Source organism: Delphinus delphis, chromosome 18 (assembly GCF_949987515.2).
Source record: "Delphinus delphis chromosome 18, mDelDel1.2, whole genome shotgun sequence".
NCBI lineage: Eukaryota > Metazoa > Chordata > Mammalia > Artiodactyla > Delphinidae > Delphinus > Delphinus delphis.
The window spans coordinates 70,024,338-70,041,947 of NC_082700.1; the positions used below are offsets into that span (position 1 = coordinate 70,024,338).

General features: G+C 40.7%; 1 protein-coding gene across 1 annotated transcript in view; it reads right to left on the minus strand.

The window, feature by feature from the left end:
* Positions 1-14,333: 14,333 nt before the first annotated feature.
* The window catches only part of CCDC168 (coiled-coil domain containing 168), a 28,374-nt gene continuing 25,097 nt past the window's right edge, over positions 14,334-17,610 (minus strand). Inside the window, exons 8-9 of the mRNA XM_069540015.1 lie at positions 15,034-17,549; positions 14,334-14,976 (exon numbers count right to left, since the gene is read on the minus strand). Coding sequence (XP_069396116.1) covers positions 14,334-14,976; positions 15,034-17,549 — 3,159 coding nt within the window. The remainder of the gene's footprint in view (positions 14,977-15,033; positions 17,550-17,610) is intronic.

Sequence of the window (17,610 nt, forward strand, 5' to 3'; positions counted from 1 at the left end):
GACCTTGTTGTTTATCCATTCTATATATAATAGTTTGCATCTGCTAACCCCGAACTCCCACCCCATCCCTGTCCCCAGCCTTGGCAACCACTAGTCTGTTCCTTACATCTGTGAGTCTGTTTCGTAGGTAAGTTCATTTGTGTCGTACTTTAGATTCCACGTATAAGTGATATCATATGGTATTTGTTTTTCTCTGTCTGACTTACTTCACTTAGCACGATAATCTCTAGGTTCATCCATGTTGCTGCAAATGGCATTATTTCATTCTTTTTTATGGCTGAGTGATATTCCATTGTATATGTGCCACATCTTCTTTATCCATTCCTCTGTCAATGGCTATTTAGGTTGCTTCCATGTCTTGGCTATTGTTAATAGTGCTGCTATGATCATAAAGGTGCGTGTAGCTTTTTGAATTGTAGTTTTGTCTGAGGACACCAATTTCTTTTTTTTTTAACATCTTTATTGGAGTGTAACTGCTTTACAATTGTGTGTTAGTTTCTGCTTTATAACAAAGTGAATCAGCTATACATATATATATATCCCCATATCTCCTCCCTCTTGCGTCTCCCTCCCACCCTCCCTATCCCACCCCTCTAGGTGGTCACAAAGCATTGAGCTGATCTCCCTGTGCTATACGGCTCCTTCCCACTTGAGGACACCAATTTCTTACTCTGAAAATTGGCAGTTAGAAGGAAAGAGTTATCTTGCCTTTCAGGATAATCAAATAGCCCTAACTGAAGAGTGACAGTTCTTATTTACAGAGGAATTCCAGCTAATACATACGAAAGAAATGATAGGAAAGTATCACTTAGCCACCCCTAATGAAATAATTGAATCAGGCAATAGTCATCAAAGGATAATATCACTTGACCAATGATTGGTGGGGAGCTATGATGGAGAGATCAGGCTGTCACCACCCACACCCTTTGATCAGTCTTAGCATCACTAAAAATAGAAACCAGACATTAGGTGCCTCCAGATGTAATGCAATATGAAGAGCACAGCACCAGCTGTAACATATTCTTGCCAAAAAAAAAAGTTAAACCTGAATCTAATCAAGTCTCTAGGGCGAACTAGAAGACATACAGGGGATAGAAAAGAAGTTAAATAAAATCACAGAGATACGAAAAAACAAATCAGAATGTGGGACATTCTATAGGACAACTGGTCTGGCTTATTGAACAAGCCAATTGTGGAGGAAGGGGGAGGACTCAGTTTGATGAAAAGAGCCTTAAAAAGCACAACCAACAAATGTAATGAGTGGACCCTGATTCCATTCTATTTTGAATAATGTGAACAAATATGTTAAGATAATCAGGAGAACTTGATCGTAAAATGGTTCTGAAGAATTACTGTTAATTTTATTACATGTGATAATAACATTGTGATTAAAGAAGAAAATGTTTTTATATTTTAGGGACTAAAATATGCTGGAGGGAAATGACATGTCTAGGATTCTCTTGAAAATACTTTAGCAAAGAAAAAGAAAACAGACATGCATAGTTGAAATAAATGTGGAAAAATCTTGTTAACTGTTGAATCTGGGGAAATGGTATATAGGCATTCATGGCACTGTTCTCTGAAATTTGGGACATGTTTTATAATAAAATCATTTAAAGTCTTTTAGACAATAGATGAAGTAATACAACAAAGTAGAAATTAGAAACCATTAAAATGAGCAGAAAAGGAACAAAGTATCAAAAATTCAGGGGACATGTAAAAAAATATTCACCAGAAAAATTGTAGCCTTAAATGTATTTATTATTTTTTTTAAAGAGTGACAAAGATAAAAAAGAATTTAAAGCTTAGGGAAAGGTACACTTCTGCACATGGTTGAGATGGGACTGGGTTTACCCACCTGCCTGAAACAACAAAAAACTAGGCAACATGTAGAAAACAGTGGTTGCCAACATACTGAACATCAGGCAACAAAAGAAAGTGATCCCAGAGAAACAGAAAACACGAGAGGTGAGCCCTGTGATGAACCCATTTTCTTGCATCAGGTTTCCAGGCCATAGAGAAGTGGGCGTGAACCCAGGACTATGTTCCAGAACTGTGGCTCCATAGTTGAGTAAAAAGTTAAACAAAGGTCTGACATAAAATCCAGCCATTCACTTAGGTGTTTACATAAATGAAATGAGGGAGAACATCTATACAAAGATGTGTACGTGGATGCTCCTAGCAATTTTATTCACAGTAGCCAAAAGCTAGACATTACTCTATTGTTTAACAATAGGTGAATTGATACATTATGGTATATTCATACAACGAAACGAAGTACTACTTAGCAGTAAGAAGGAATGAGCAGGGCTTCCCTGGTGGCGCAGTGGTTGAGAGTCCGCCTGCCGATGCAGGGGACACAGGTTCGTGCCCCGGTCTGGGAAGATCCCATATGCCGCGGAGCAGCTGGGTCCGTGAGCCATGGCCGCTGAGCCTGCGCGTCCGGAGCCTGTGCTCCGCAACGGGAGAGGCCACAACAGTAAGGGGCCCGCGTACCGCAAAAAAAAAAAAAAAAAAAAAAAAAAAAGAAGGAATGAGCAATTGATATATGCAACATCATGGATGAATCTCAAAATAATTATGTTATTTATATAAAATTCTACAAAATGCAAACTAATTATCGTGTCAGAAAGCAGACCAGTGGTTTCCTGCAGAATGAGGGTGGAGCGGGTGAAGAAAGGCAGGATGGAGACATTTTTTTAAAAAGCACAAGGAAATTTTGGGGAGTGATGTATATGTTTATTATTTTGTTTGTGGTGGTGGTTTCATGGGTGTCAAATGTGTTGAACATAGAAAATTGTACATTTGAAGAATATGTAGTTTAGTGTGTTCAACTCTATCTCGATAAAGCTATTTAAACAATAACAATGAAATACCATTTAATATTCATTAGATGGAAAAATTTTTTAAAGATTGACAGTATCTAATCATTATGAGGTTGTAGAAGAAAGAACATGATCATATATTATGGTATATGAGTAGGGAATGGCATCGTGGAGGGTAATTGGTCAGAATTCTTCGAGATTTCACAGGTGCATTTACAAAGTGCTGTGAATATAGGGAGCTCTCTGGGGAGATGGTGACCCAAACGCTTCTGTGCCCCCTTCCTCGCCCAACTACTACTTTTTTTTTGCGGTACGTGGGCCTCTCACTGTTGTGGCCTCTCCCGTTGCGGAGCACAGGCTCCGGACGCGCAGGCTCAGCGGCCATGGCTCACGGGCCCAGCCGCTCCGCGGCACGCAGGATCCTTCCGGGCCGGGGCACGAACCCGTGTTGCCTGCATGAGCAGGCGGACTCTCAACCACTGCGCCACCAGGGAAGCCCACGCAACTACTTCTTTTGAGCAAAATAGCTGCTGGGCTTCCAGACTTCCATATTTTGCCTGGGGATCTGCCAGGATTCAGGTGCAGAGGACCTTGCTAGCTTCCTCCTCACTCTCTGCTGGGCTCACCCGCTACAAAGCAGACCAGCTTCTGAGCTAAAATATAAGAAACTTAACCGAAGAAAAAGATTTGGAGCAGTGTTGAATGTCTCATTTGTCATTACTCGAGGCTGGGAGACAGTTAGATGGTATTTACAAAGTGCTGCTGGAAAAGGCTGTAATCCAAGATTCCCACATCCAGCTGAAGAACCATACATCCAGGTAGCAACAGAAACACCTACGTGGACATACGTGGTTTCAAAGATTGAAACGCCGATATTTCATGTGATGAATATACTAGAGAAATCTGGTTACAATAAACGACAAGTAAATTAGAAAATCAACTTCAAGATGAAGTGGAGAGGAAATAGTTTTGAGCGATGACTCTAGTGATATATAGTTAAATCCAAATGGTTGATGGTAGATCGGGTTTCTAGAATTCTGTATAAATGTTAAGTAAGGGATCTTGCAAGAGAAAAGGTGTTCTGCAAAGGAAACCCTGTCAATAGGCTGGGAGTACAATATCCAGTTCTCTTACCTAAACCTGGTACCCACAGGCAGCAAAACTGTCTAAAGATCTTATCTGAGAAGAGGAAAATAAGGGGAGCTAAAAGTCAGAAAGCATGAAAGGAATGACCCTCTTGCCTTCAGCAAGAGGGTCCCCTGCTCTGCACCCCTGCCTTGGTGGGCTTGGCTTTCTTCCGTACAGAGCCCACCTTCCCGGGAAGGAGTGTGCTGAGTGTGTGACAGGGGAGGTGTCCACCCACCTTCTTAGGGACCGTGCTGTGTGTTCCTAGGATTCCACCCCATCCCAATCCTAAGGTCCTGAGCCAACTCTCAGAGTCTGAATGTGTTCTTTTCCAAGTCTCTTCTCCAGAGAATGAACACACACGGTAGGACCCAGCAGGGGGCAAGGGACAGCTGTGTGTGTGTGTGTGTGTGTGTGTGTGCGTGCGTGCGTGTGTGCGTGTGTGTGTTGGGGAAGGTTGATGGAACTTGCATGCGTGTGCTGCTGTGTTCACACCCGCAAACGTGATGTCCTTCCTTGGGAGAACGGGCCAAGTTGGGAAGGAAGTGGGGAGGGCTGTGGGCCAGAGTCCTGAGACAAGATTACCCCTCCTGCACTGTCACTTTCCCGTGCAGATCTCCAAGAGGTCTGTGGATTCTAAATTTGAGCCCAGGCTCCCAGTGTGTTATGAAGATTTAGTTGTCACCTTGAAGGATGGATAGAACACGTTTTATATAATGGCTTGTTAGTTTATTGATAACTTTTGCATATTTAGACAAATGGTATGTGGGTCTCCCTTTGCATTCTTGCCCTGGGCCCTGTAAATGTCAGGGCATCCTTGTATGCGCAAATGATGAGCCATGAATTCAGAGAAGGAAGAGATGAGGATGGGCTGGTGGGAGCCGTCAAGAAAGGCTTCCTGAGAATTCACTGCCGATCGCGGTATTTTAGGCTAGGAGACAGCTGAGATCATCCCAGCTAAAAAGTCAGGTATCTTTTATTTAGGCTCACATAGGGGAAACCATTAACCTAGCACAGCGCTCTTATTTTACAATAGAAAACCCAGGGAGGTTGGGCAGATAGTAACAGAGCTGGACCTGACCCCATGGTCTCCTGGCAGGAAATTCTGTGCCTCTCCGCTTTCCTGTTTGCTTCAGCTGGCCAGTTGGGGAAGAGTAGCAGCTTTGGAAAAACGGGAGCGCGGAGAAGTTCAAGGAGGGGCAGAGAGGAGACCGAAGCTTCCGAAAGGGGGACCAAAGAGTGCCTCCCCTCTGTGTCTGGAAACACAGCCTAAAGCAGCTGCCTCTGAAATCTCACACCCGATCTTAAAAGGGAATGTGAATTGTGTATCCTGCTCTCTGATGAGGCTTTGCAATTAGACTGGGGCTAGAGCTCAGATGTTGCCCCTTAACTGGTGACTTTGGCCAAGTTATCGAAACTTTGAACCTCAGTTTCCACATCTGTAAAATGGGAGTAATAACGCCAGGTTCCACATGAAAAGTCAATGTTATGATGGATATCAAGCGTGCCTGGCGCTTGATCAGTGTTGGCTGATGAGCTCTCCCCGGCATCGGGGGGAACAGAACTTCCCTAAAGAAATGGTCACGCACGGTCTGGTCACATGGCTCTGCATTGTGCCTCAGGATGGTATCATTCACTGTTTAGAATGTATACTGAAATGTATTTACTCCTTTTGGCAAAGGACATGGCAGTAACAGCTGAGTTTTGAAGAACTGATGACGTGTTAGCTTAGAATGAACACAGAGTAATGCCGAGTCCTGATAAATTTACTGTGCAGCAGCTCACAATCAGTTGAGATTCTTGGATGAAGGGCGAGCTTTCCTTTCCAGAGTTCCAGTCTATTTTTGTCAGTAAGGAGAGGTGATATGGCTTATTTTGTAATAATTCTTGTAATCCTATGATGATATGCATGTTCTAAATCTACTAATGAGTTGGCTAAGACGCAGTACTATGCCTTGCTGGGTATTTAGGGGGAATGTCTATCTGAGTTGCTGGGAAAACCATGGAATTGTTTATATGTTGTCCAGAGGAATCAGAAATAGATCTTAGACAGTTGTTTTTTTTTAAAACTAGAAAACATCTTAAATATGAAATTCATGTGTCTTAAAATGAAATTAGTAAAAATATAGGAATTTGGTAGTATGTTCTCCCTGCAGGGAACTATGAATTTTAGAAGAAATGGAATGTTAAGTTGTATCAAGCCATCACTGTTGCTGCAAGTAATAGAATTGCTTCCCCCCATCTCCCTCTCCCTCTGGATTTTTTTTTTTTTTGATCCATTTCATGCATTTCGTCTACACCCCACCCCATGCCTCAGACAACCACCAATCTGTCCTCTACATCCATGAGTTTGGGTTTTTTGTTTTTTTGCTTGTTTTTAGATTCCACATATAAGATCATATGATCATATCTTTTTCTGTCTGACTTCTTTCACTTATTATAATGCCCTCAAGGTCCATCCATGTTGTCACAAATGGCAAGATTTCATTCTTTCTTTTAATGGCTGGAAAAAAATATATATCAATCACATCCTTTTTACCTATTAATCCATCAATGGACATTGAGGTTGTTTCTGTCTTGGCTATTGTCAATAATACTGCAACGCACATAGGGCTGCATATATCTTTTTGAATTAGTGTTTTCATTTTCTTTGGATAAGTACCCAGAAGTGGAATTACTGGACCATATGGTGGCCCTATTTTTAAGTTTTTGAGGGACGTCCATACTGTCTTTCATAGTGGCTGCACCAGTTTACATTCCCACCAATAATGCACAAGGGTTGCCTTTTCTCTGAATCCTTGCCAAAACTTGTTATTTCTTGTCTTTTTAAAAATTGAAGTATCGTTGACTTACAATATTGTACTAGTTTCAGGTGTACAGCAAAGTGATTCCGTTAGATTTTTGGCTATTGAGTTGTATGAGTTTTTTATACATTTGGATATGAATCCCTTACCAGATATGTGATTTGCAAATATTTTCTCCCATTAAGTAGGTTTGCCTTTTTGCTGATGGTTTCCTTTTCTGTGCAGAAACTTTTTTTTTTTTTTTTTTTTTTTTTTTGTGGTATGCGGGCCTCTCACTGTTGTGGCCTCTCCCATTGCGGAGCACAGGCTCCAGACGCGCAGGCTCAGCGGCCATGGCTCACGGGCCCAGCCGCTCCGCGGCATGTGGGATCTTCCCGGACCGGGGCACGAACCTGCGTCCCCCGCATTGGCAGGCGGACTCCCAACCACTGCGCCACCAGGGAAGCCCGTGTGCAGAAACTTTTTGATGCAGTCCTCCCCCTTCTCCTCCTCCTCTTTCTTCTTCTTCTTCTTCTTCCTGTTTTCCTCTTGTTTTGCTTTTGGTGTCAAATCCAAAATATCATCAAGATTGATGTCAAGGAGATTACCATCTGTGTTTTCTTCTAGGAGTTTTATGGTTTCAGGTCCTGCATTCAAGTTTTTAATAAATGTTGAGTTATTTTTAGTGTATGGTATAAGATAGTGCTCCAGTTTCATTCGTTTGCATGTGGCAGTCCAGTTTTCTCAACAGCATTTATTGAAGAAACTGCCTTCTCCCCTTTGTTTATTCTTGCCTCCTTTGTTGTAGATTAATTGACCACATATGCATGGATTTAGTTCTGGGCTCTCTATTCCGCTCCATTGATCTGTGTGTCTGTTTTTATGCCAGTACCATATGTTTAGATTACTATGGCTTTGAAGTACAGTTTGAAATCAGGGAGCTTGATGCCTCCAGCTTTGTTCTTTCTGAAGAGTGCTTTGGCTATTTGGGGTCTTTTGTGGTTTCATACAAATGTTAGGATTGTTTTTCTAGTTCTGTGAAAAATGCCATCGGAAGTTTGACAGGGATTGCATTGACTCTGTAGATTGATTTGGGTAGTATGAACATTTTAACCATATTAATTCTTCCAATCCATAAGCATGGATATCTTTTCATCTATTTGTGTCTCGTTCAATTTCTTCCATTAATGTCCTATAGTTTTCAGTGAACATATCTTTCATGTCCTTGGTTAAATTCATTCCTAGGTATTTTATTCTTTTTGATGCAATTGTAAATGGAATTGTTTTCTAAATTTCTCTTTCTGGTAGTTCATTATTAGTGTATAGAAACACAACAGATTTTTGTATATTGATTTTGTATCCTGTAACTTGACTGAAATCACTGTAGGTCCATCTTGCTCTCCCTGGCACAGTACTTGGCAATGACTATTTCTAAAAAATCCTACTAGTTGCTATTATTGAATGATAGTACAAGGGACAATAATCTGGACACTAGAAGTGCATATCATTCAAGACAACACCTGGATGTTATCAGAGTAGCACCTGGGGAAGCCAGTATAGGACATTTTAGTGAAATAATGGAAGCCTTTTAGAATGTGTGCCGGTAGATATTCTCATTTTACCACTCTTGTCATTCAGTTAATTCAACAAATATTTGGGAAAAGAGAATTCTGAGAAGGGGAATAACTAGAGCAAGGACCCTAAGTGGAGGCATACCTAGTATATTCAAGGGACAGAAAGGAGGCCTGTGTGGCTGGAATGTAGTCAACGAAAGAGAAATGTAAGATGAGCTTGGAAAGTTAGTAAAGAGCCAGATCACATAGTGCCTTGGAGGCTGTTGTATGGACTTTGATTTTTTTCTTTGAGTAAAACGGGGCTTCACTGGAAGGTATTGAATAGCAGAGAGTGCTTTCAATATCTTTCTTTTTCTTTTTTAACAACTTTTTTCCTATGTAATGATTTAAAAAATTTTTTATTTATTTTTGGCTGTGTCAGGTCTTAGCTGTGGCACGCAGGATCTTTCATTGTGGCGCGTGGGCTTCTCTCTAGTTGTGGCATGTGGGCTCTGTAGCTGCAGCCTGCGGGCTCTGTAGTTGTGGTGTATGGGCTCAGCAGTTGATCTGGTGTATGGGCTCAGTAGTTGATCTTTCACTGCGGCACATGGGCTCTTCGTTGGGGTATGCGGGTTTCTCTCTAGTTGTGGCACACCATCTCCAGTGTGTGGGCTTAGTTGCCCTGTGGTGTGTGGGATCTTAATTCCCCAACCAGGGATCGAACCCACGTCCCCTGTAATTGGAAGGCAGATTCTTAACCACTGGACCACCAGGGAAGTCCCTTCTTTGTTTTTATTTTAAAAAATTTTATGGTGATGTATCTTGGCATGAATTTCTTTGGGTTTATCCTGTTTGGGAGTTTCTCGCTGATTCTTTTGTCATTTCCATTTTCTGCTACTGAGCGCATTCAATGAGCCTTTTATTTCATTTTCCAGCTTGAAAAATTTCAATTGATTCTTCCTTTTACCCTGTATTTCTTTTCTGTGTCTTTATTATTTTTTTTCATTTGTTTCATGAGTGTTCATAATTGCTCATTGGAGCATTTTTATGATGACTGCTTTAAAATCTTTCACAGATTCTTGTCTTTTCTCACTGAGGTGAGATGAGATGTTCCTGGTTCTTGGTGTGATGAGTAATATTTGAAGATATTCTGGACTTTTTTCTAGTTCCACTTTAAATCTTCTAACTGGCCAGCTAGTTGCCTTATTTGGTGGAAGTCTGGGCACCACCCTCAGGCTCTGTGGACACTTTAACCCTGGGCTGGTAGGATGGGGGCCCTGTGTCAGCTCATAGACAGGGAACAGTCCACACCCGCACTGTTCCCAGGGGAGAGAGGAAAGGGTGTGATTTATTTGTGATATTTGGAATAGAGCAGGTATTGTGAAAAGGGTTCTGTACTGCTCAGCTTCCCATTCCCTGGTCCTTTGGGTACAGAGATAAGTCTTTTCTTGGGGCTTTTATTTCGCCTGCTCCGTTTGTTAGCGTTTCTGGGCGGTCCCAAACCTATGCCCTGTGGCCACGTGGAATTGGTTTAAATTGTGGGGGAAACACAGCGACATCTGTTGGACACAGCGTGAACTACTAGCTCAAGGAACTTCACAATCATTCAATGGTGCTACATTCCTTTCCATTATGTAAATTCTTTGTGAAGCTGAGGCTTTTAGCTGTTGCGAAAAGAAAAGAAAGTACTGCACAAAAATCAACGTGAAGTGTCCAATCTGATTCCCAAAGTTTGAAACATTGTGCAGGGCCCAACAGGTATACACATCCAACTAGTAAGTGTGGTTATTTAAGAATGAAATAAAAATATTTTTTTCTTTTGATTTATATTGCTTTTTTTTCAAGCAACTCCTAAGTGATTAAGATATAAATCATAATTAAGTTGTTTGGACCTATGCTACTTAATGTGCAGAATTGTTGGCTTATTTATTTTGCCCTAGGAGTGTAATGAAAAAAACCAGAGGCACTGAAAGCCCTGAGAAAGTTTGGTAACCTCTGACTCAAGGATGAATTCCTGCTGCTTTCTCTATTTCTTCCAAGTAATGCGTCAGGCCTTGCAGGGGTGTAGTTGTGTGCAGTAGAACTAGGAAATTCTCAGACCTAAGTGTACATCTTGCTTATGACAAACACTGTCTCTGTCCTCCCAAGTTCCCTCATTACCTCAAAACACAAGCCTAAATCTCTCTCCCCAGTTTTAACGGCTCATGGCTACACCATCACCGTCTATTGTAACTTGGGTCTTTAAAGCCAAGAGGAAACACATGCCTTGGTTCCTCCAGAGTCTTGTGTGTCTAAAAGAAGGCAGGCCATGTGGGTCACCAGAAGATTTGGCTTGGGGGTTCATCATTTTGCCAATACCCATTCAAAATGGGTAATTCTTGACAGATGGCTTAGGACAAATAATTTTGGCCTCAGAACTGCTTTTGTTTTCTCCAGCAAAGATACCAGGAAGATATGCATGTGCGTTGGGGAAATTAGATGCCCCAGGCTGTGTTCGTGTACGTATGCATGTGTCTAATCCTGTCCTGTCACAGCGCTTTGCAAAGACTGTCTCTTCTCGACCTGCTAACTGTGAGCTTCCCAAGTTGAGATTGTGCTTTGTTAGGCCCAGCACCCAGGACAAGGCCTGGCACATGGCAGACACTGAATAAACGTTTGTTGCTAGAATATGGAAATTAATTAATTAATGTAATCTGATTTGCATAAGCAGATGTACCATAAAGGCTAAAGAAGCTTGAACTTCAGGGCCCCAAAGATTTGTGAGAGTGAGACGTTTTAACTCCAATTAGTTAAAAGTATTCTTGCTTTCCACTTTGATTCACACTTTGTCACATCTGACTTCGTGTTTGCGGGTTTAGGCTCAGGGGAAGTTGAGTCAGGGTGCATTTAGTTTGGGTTTAGTGGGCTACATGTTTATGTGATTGACATTCACTGTTGTCTTATAACCATGCTGGCCATCCTGGTATAGAGATAAGTTCTAGGAATCCTTCTGCCCACTGGGAAGGACACATCCCAGGTTGAGACTTGAGGGTGCAAGGCTATATAGCTTCCTACAGTGCCCAGAGCAAGAGGAATATGTGTCATAGAGGAGAGACAAGACTTGGAAGATTTGGATAGGAAACTGGAAAAGTCTTCCATGCATCAGGTGTGTAAAATTATAAGCTATAAATCATTCTCTACAACACCTAGTCAAAAAGGACGTTCTTTTCCAAACGGAAGAGAAACGAAAGAGCAGATGCATTCACTATACTTTCTTTTTTAATGAGGATTCCATGACATAGAGTTTATGATATTTGTTTCTGGAGTACACACCTATACTAGCACCACAGACAGCAAGGACATCTGGGGCAAAGTAACACGTTTATGCACCTCAGCTTGTCAGCTTGCATCTTACAGTACTTTCTGCATCCTGTTCGGATGAAGTCTGGTGGTTCCAGGTGAAATGGTGTACTAAATGATCGCTGAGTCAGCAAAGGTGCTTGAACTTTCTAAATTGTTAATAGTAAACAACAAGTGTTGATCAAGCCCCAGAAGACTGGTTCACTTTTGATCTCTATAGGAAAAATTGTATTACAAAATTGTTGTTTTATGAAGAGGTGATCAAAGAGCATGCAGCCAAAAAAAAAGTAGGAAAAAAGTGTACTAAGCAGTTAATAACAAGTATAAAAAGCAGTTTTCGTTTTTGGACTCATGATGGTTTTAGTTTGATCAGCTTTATACAATTTGAAATGTGTATTGATTTCTCACTCTACATAAATATTCCCTTTCATATCTAATTTGGTATTCAAAATTTTGTAATACTTTTCAAATAGATTGACAAATAGACATTTGATGTCTCAGTGCAAGTTCTTCACAATACAAGAACTAGTCACTTAATCCCTCCCTACCATTTATGGTAAAAAATTTTGCTATTTCAGCTGTAACAGCTCTAAGTATATAACAGCTCTATATAACATATAACTATATAACAGCCCTATAGAACATGTAACTATAGAACATCTCTATACAGCAGATAAATATATAATAGCCCTATAGCTGTGACAGCTCTAATTTGCATTGCCAGAAGTGACAGGCAGTCTTCTGAAACACTACATTTTACTCTAAATGGTGCACACTGTGTAATCTATTTAAAGACCTTTTAAGGAACAAGTAGGAATTCAAAGTTAAATAATTTCCATCTGAAATGGGGACACTATCAGCAAACTGCAGGTTGTGGGAAACTCTACAGAACAAACAACCTGGTTTCTTCAATTTGAAGAAAAAACAAAAAGCAATGGAATGGGAACTATTAGAAAATGACATTCATGAGATAGTTGGAAATCATCTGACTGAATATTTGATATTACATAATTATTGTTACTTCTTAGATATGAGATGGTTGTTAAAAAGTTATCTTGTAGAGATATGTAAAATATTTTTAGATAAAATTATATATCTGTAATTTTCTTCAAAATACTAATGGAGAAGTGGATGAGGCAGGTATGACTATAGGTTAAAGTTTAAGGGCTGAGTGAGGGGCACATAGAGGTACATTATACTACTGTCTTTTTCGTGTGTGTATGCTCAAAATTCTCTATAATAAAAAGTAATAAAATACTCAATTTGATTGTCAAACCCAACAGACATGACTCAGATGCCAAGACCATCATACGGATGACAGAATCTAGTGCGTGGTTGTAGTGCATGTCTTAGGGAGTTAAAGTCTTGATAAATGTCAAGAAGTGAAATAATTTCATTGTTTCTATTATTAAAATTAAAAGTTGTGTGTAAGTTGTATACAATTAGATACTTTCCTTGGTAAAAAAAAAAAAATTGGAAATTTTTGTAGTTTTGTATTTTATTAAGCATGCCCAAATATTCCACACATAGGAAATATGTATTTTAAAGAGATCAAGTAGCATTTATAATAGAGGAAGCATTGTTATCCTAGCATGAATATAATGGTGATATGAAAAATATAATAATAAAATGATTAACATTATGGAATTTTTATGAGGCAAAAAAATGGGTTTTTTTCCAAATGAGACCAATATTTTATTTACATACAAGAAATAAGCCAGTACAAAATACATTCAAAAAAATTCACTTGGCGCTAAAAATCCCACCACCCCATCCCCAATCTCACACATCTGGGTTCTTCTCCTGGCAGCCCCTGGGTCAACTCAGCTTTTCTGGGCCTCCTGCAAGAGCCTGGGGGCAGGGGGTGGGGTCAGCAGCCCTGAGGGCAAAGGTGAGGGTGCACTGCTGGCAGTGCCCCGGATCACACTCCATCTCTCAGTCATCTCTGTCTACAGGTGGACCTGCTCCATCCCCGACCAGGGCCCTCACAACCCAGGGCAGGTGGTAATAGGAGGGCAGGTAGTTCAGATGCACTGAGAGGTGTCTCCCTTCACCTGGCAGTGCTGTGGGGCGGCTCCCTGCCACCCCCCACCCCAGAGGATGCAGTGGCAGGTGCTCTGTGCCGAGGTCCCCAAGCGCGTTGATGCCCTAGCCATGGCAGGTGGTGAGCAGGTATGGGTCACAGAGCTGCTGTGGGTTCCACTTGTGGTTGGGGACAAGGACAAAGCCGTCAGAGGAACCTGGGTTCTCAAAACCAGTACTTATCCCTGTATCTTGTGACATTTGACAATGTTGAACCCTCGCTGCTACTTGAAACTGTCTCCCTTCAGTATCTATGTCCTCCTACCTTTTAGGGTACTCTCAATCTCATGTATGGGCTACAATTCCTCCGACTCACCCTTCAGTCATGGGGGAGTGCGTGGGGAGGGTGGGAAGGGGGCTTCGGCATCTGTGGGCTTCTCCTTTGGGGATTATAAGGAGGTAGCACAAACTGAGGGGAGATCTCACGCATGGCTGGACCAAACTGGAAATCATCTGCTTTCCCATCCATCCCTCCCAGAACTGTGCAAATCTACTGTAGAAATAAAAGGTATCAGTTTAGAAAACACTTCATGAGGAAACCATTTGACTTTATATGATTTTATTTTTCAAAGAATATCACAAGAGCAACCAGCTTTCCCCTCGAGATGAATCTTGATATGGTAACATCATTTTTGATGAACGAGGCTGAAGGACCCTAACAGCGACCCCAGCAGCTTTCTGGATGAACTCCATATGTTGCAAGAACTTGAAATCTTGGCCACCAGGGGACTTCTGAAGTTCTTCTTCCTTAAAGTGTTGCGGGGAATAGTCCAGCGAACGGTTTGGGGTATAATCTCCGGCGAGTCTGATGGTATACAGGCATAAAAAAATGGCTGGTTTTGTTCTCTTTCAGAATGGAAGCTGATATCCTCTTGAGGAGGTTTTGATGCTGACTTACGTTTGCTTGGGAAATAATCTGACCTTTCTGACTCATAATCCCGTACTTTCTCCTTTCTTGTGCGTTTCTCTTTACGCTGTGTATAACTGTCATCACATTCCCAAGAAGTGTTGTTCTTTCTAGATAAATACAATTTGGTCTTCTTTCGTTCTTTGCTTTCCAAATGCCTGTGAGGTTTGCCTTGGCTTTTTGCAAGATGTAATTCAATATCTGATTCCATTAAGGGGACTAAAGAATAACATTTTCCACTCCTTGAAGTCTGTGAAAGCTTCTCTTCGCTGAACGGAATGGAAGATGATACAGACAAAACCTCTACAGTATTTAAGGAACTGTGACACCACAAGTCAGGAGGTCGCATTTTGGAAGATGACCTATGTTTCCTGCTTTTGAGAGATTCATAAGAAGGTGGTGTCATTTCAGAGGATGACCTATGTTTCCTGCTTTTGTGGGATTCGTAAGAAGGTGGTGTCACAAATGAGGAATGTTTTTGACAGCCTCTAATATGATGGGAACCTGAATCTTCACTGTAAAGTGGTTTCAAATCAGTTTTGATTTTTTTCTTCTTGTAGAAATTTTCCATAGGCATGTCTTTCTGTAATTCAAACAGAATATTCTGTGACTTCCAACTTAAATAAGGGTTGGCATCTGAAAATATACATTCTTCACTCTCGTGTACATCAAGAGCTGAGCATTCCTCCAAGTTATCTGAACTCCCAATATTTGTCTGACTATCAGTAAAATCTTCAAAATTCTGAATTGAATGGGAATCAACTAAATCCCGAGTCTTTTCCTGAGTCTTTAAATCAACAGATTCACATGTATTTGTTTCTTGAAACCATACATGACATCGTTTATCATTTTCTGGAGTCACATGAGATTTTAACTTTGAAAGAGCCACGGTATCTTTCTGCACTGTGTTGTGTTGATCAGGGTCAGAGGCACACACCTGAGTGGGCTCCAAGAAATTTCTGACTAATGATGAGTTTTCATGGAAACTTTGCTTTTTGAAAGAGATATGTTCTTCTAACGGTCTTGTACCAATGGAAAGACCACCACTTTCTCCACTATTATCTACTTTTTTACGTATTGCAACTGTCTGTAATTTAAGAATATGTTTGGGAAGTGCATTTGGCTTAGGGAACATACTTTTGACTGGAGAGCCCAGGAGAAAACGATGGTATTTGTATTGTAAATCAAGATCTATTTGATGAAGAGATTTTTCCTCAAAAAGTAACAAAACTCTGTTTTTTCGTTTTGGTACTTTGACACCAGAATGAATACATTTAGATAAAGGCTTCCTTCCATCCTGAGCCCTGGCCATTGTGTAAGATTCTCTTACAATTCTGGGAAAGGCTTTCATTTGACTCTCCAGTGTTTTCATAGAAAAGTGTATGAGAAATTTGTTTTTTTCTCCTACTGAATAGTTTTGGAGAATATGAGGCAATGTCATCTCTCTAGCAGAAGTCAAAGGAGATGTTCCACTATCTAGCTCATTTATACTCTTTAACTTTGTAATGATCTTTTCATTGCCCCTTGAAACATTAACAATCAGTGACTTCATACAGCTGACAGGAGGTGAGTCTTTTTGGTATTTGTACTTTAGGTTAAATTCTATGGTATCAATCCCTCCCAGAGACAAAAAGAACATTTTTTTATGTCTTGGATAGAGCTTCCAACTGTTATGTTTTGAAATAGCCAGTTTTTGATAAAAGTTGAACTTTTGGAAGGATTGTTTTACCACCTCTGGTATCAAATTCAGTTTTATTTCAGGTGCTTTTGACTCTAAATGATTAGTGGGCTTGATTTTTTCTTTGCAAGTAAAATTTTCTAAAATAGGTTTTGGCTGCAATTTGGGATGTATTGTCATGTATGTTGCATCTGGACCCCCTGCCAAAGGTGGTGACTTCCAATCATCAAATCCTTCAGATTTGACTCGTGGAGGCTCTTTCCTTTGCTGTACACTGATCATGAAGTTTGAGGTCCACTGTTGCATGGCCTCTTCTGGCACCGAGTGTTCTGCATTTTTAACAATTTCACTCTCACCAGCAGCTGACTCTCTAATTGCTGTTTTCTGGGTATCTGATGATTCCTGGAGATTCTGCTGTGGACGAGAGGATCCCATGATTCCTGGTGCATCTTTGTCTATTTTGCTCCCTGACTCTAAATAAAGAGGTGCTGATGGGATGGAAAGAAAAGTTCTTGTCAGAACCATACATGGTTCATCTTTACCTTTGTGCACTTTTTCCCCTGGCCCTTTAATAACATTCAACACAAATTCCTTTGTACTAAGGACATGTGGTATTGGTGAAATCGTTGCCTCTTTGTGATGTGTCCTGAGCCTCATATCTACTTTTTTCACATCATACTTTTTTTCTTTCTCTGACATATGTTGTTTTCTTTTTATTACATCACTACCAATTCCCTTCGTATCTGGTCTCTTCTTTGCATCTGATAATGCTGAAAGCATTCGTGAAAGTAGAGAGGGTTTTTTAATTCCAAGCCTTCCTTCATCTACTTGTGTACCTTTATCCAATTCTAGCTTAGTTGGAGGTTTGGAAACATAAATGTTTCTTACCACCGTACTGGGTGGTTTACCTTGACTTTCCTGTTTCTTTTGCTCTATCCCCCCAATGTTCAGATGTAATTCTGTTCTGTGGAGCATATATGAAGAAGGTGACTTCTTGGACTTCAAAGTTATATCTTTGGTGTGCATCGCACCTCTCCTATCTACCATTTTTTCTCTTTCCCTCTCTTCTTTCTCAGGCATAGGTTGTTCCTCGTTTTGAACATCTTTCATGGTATCACCACTAATTGAATACGTATGTACTATTTGCCCTGCATTTGATATTCTGAGCAAAACAGACCTTTTAAGTGCTAGCATTTCATTGTCGACTTGTATTTCTTTATCTATTTTGAGGGCAGGGAGAGATGGTGATGAAGTAGAACATTTCTTCAGGTTTTGACCAACTTTTGTGGTATCAGCACTGATTGAATCTGTATGTACT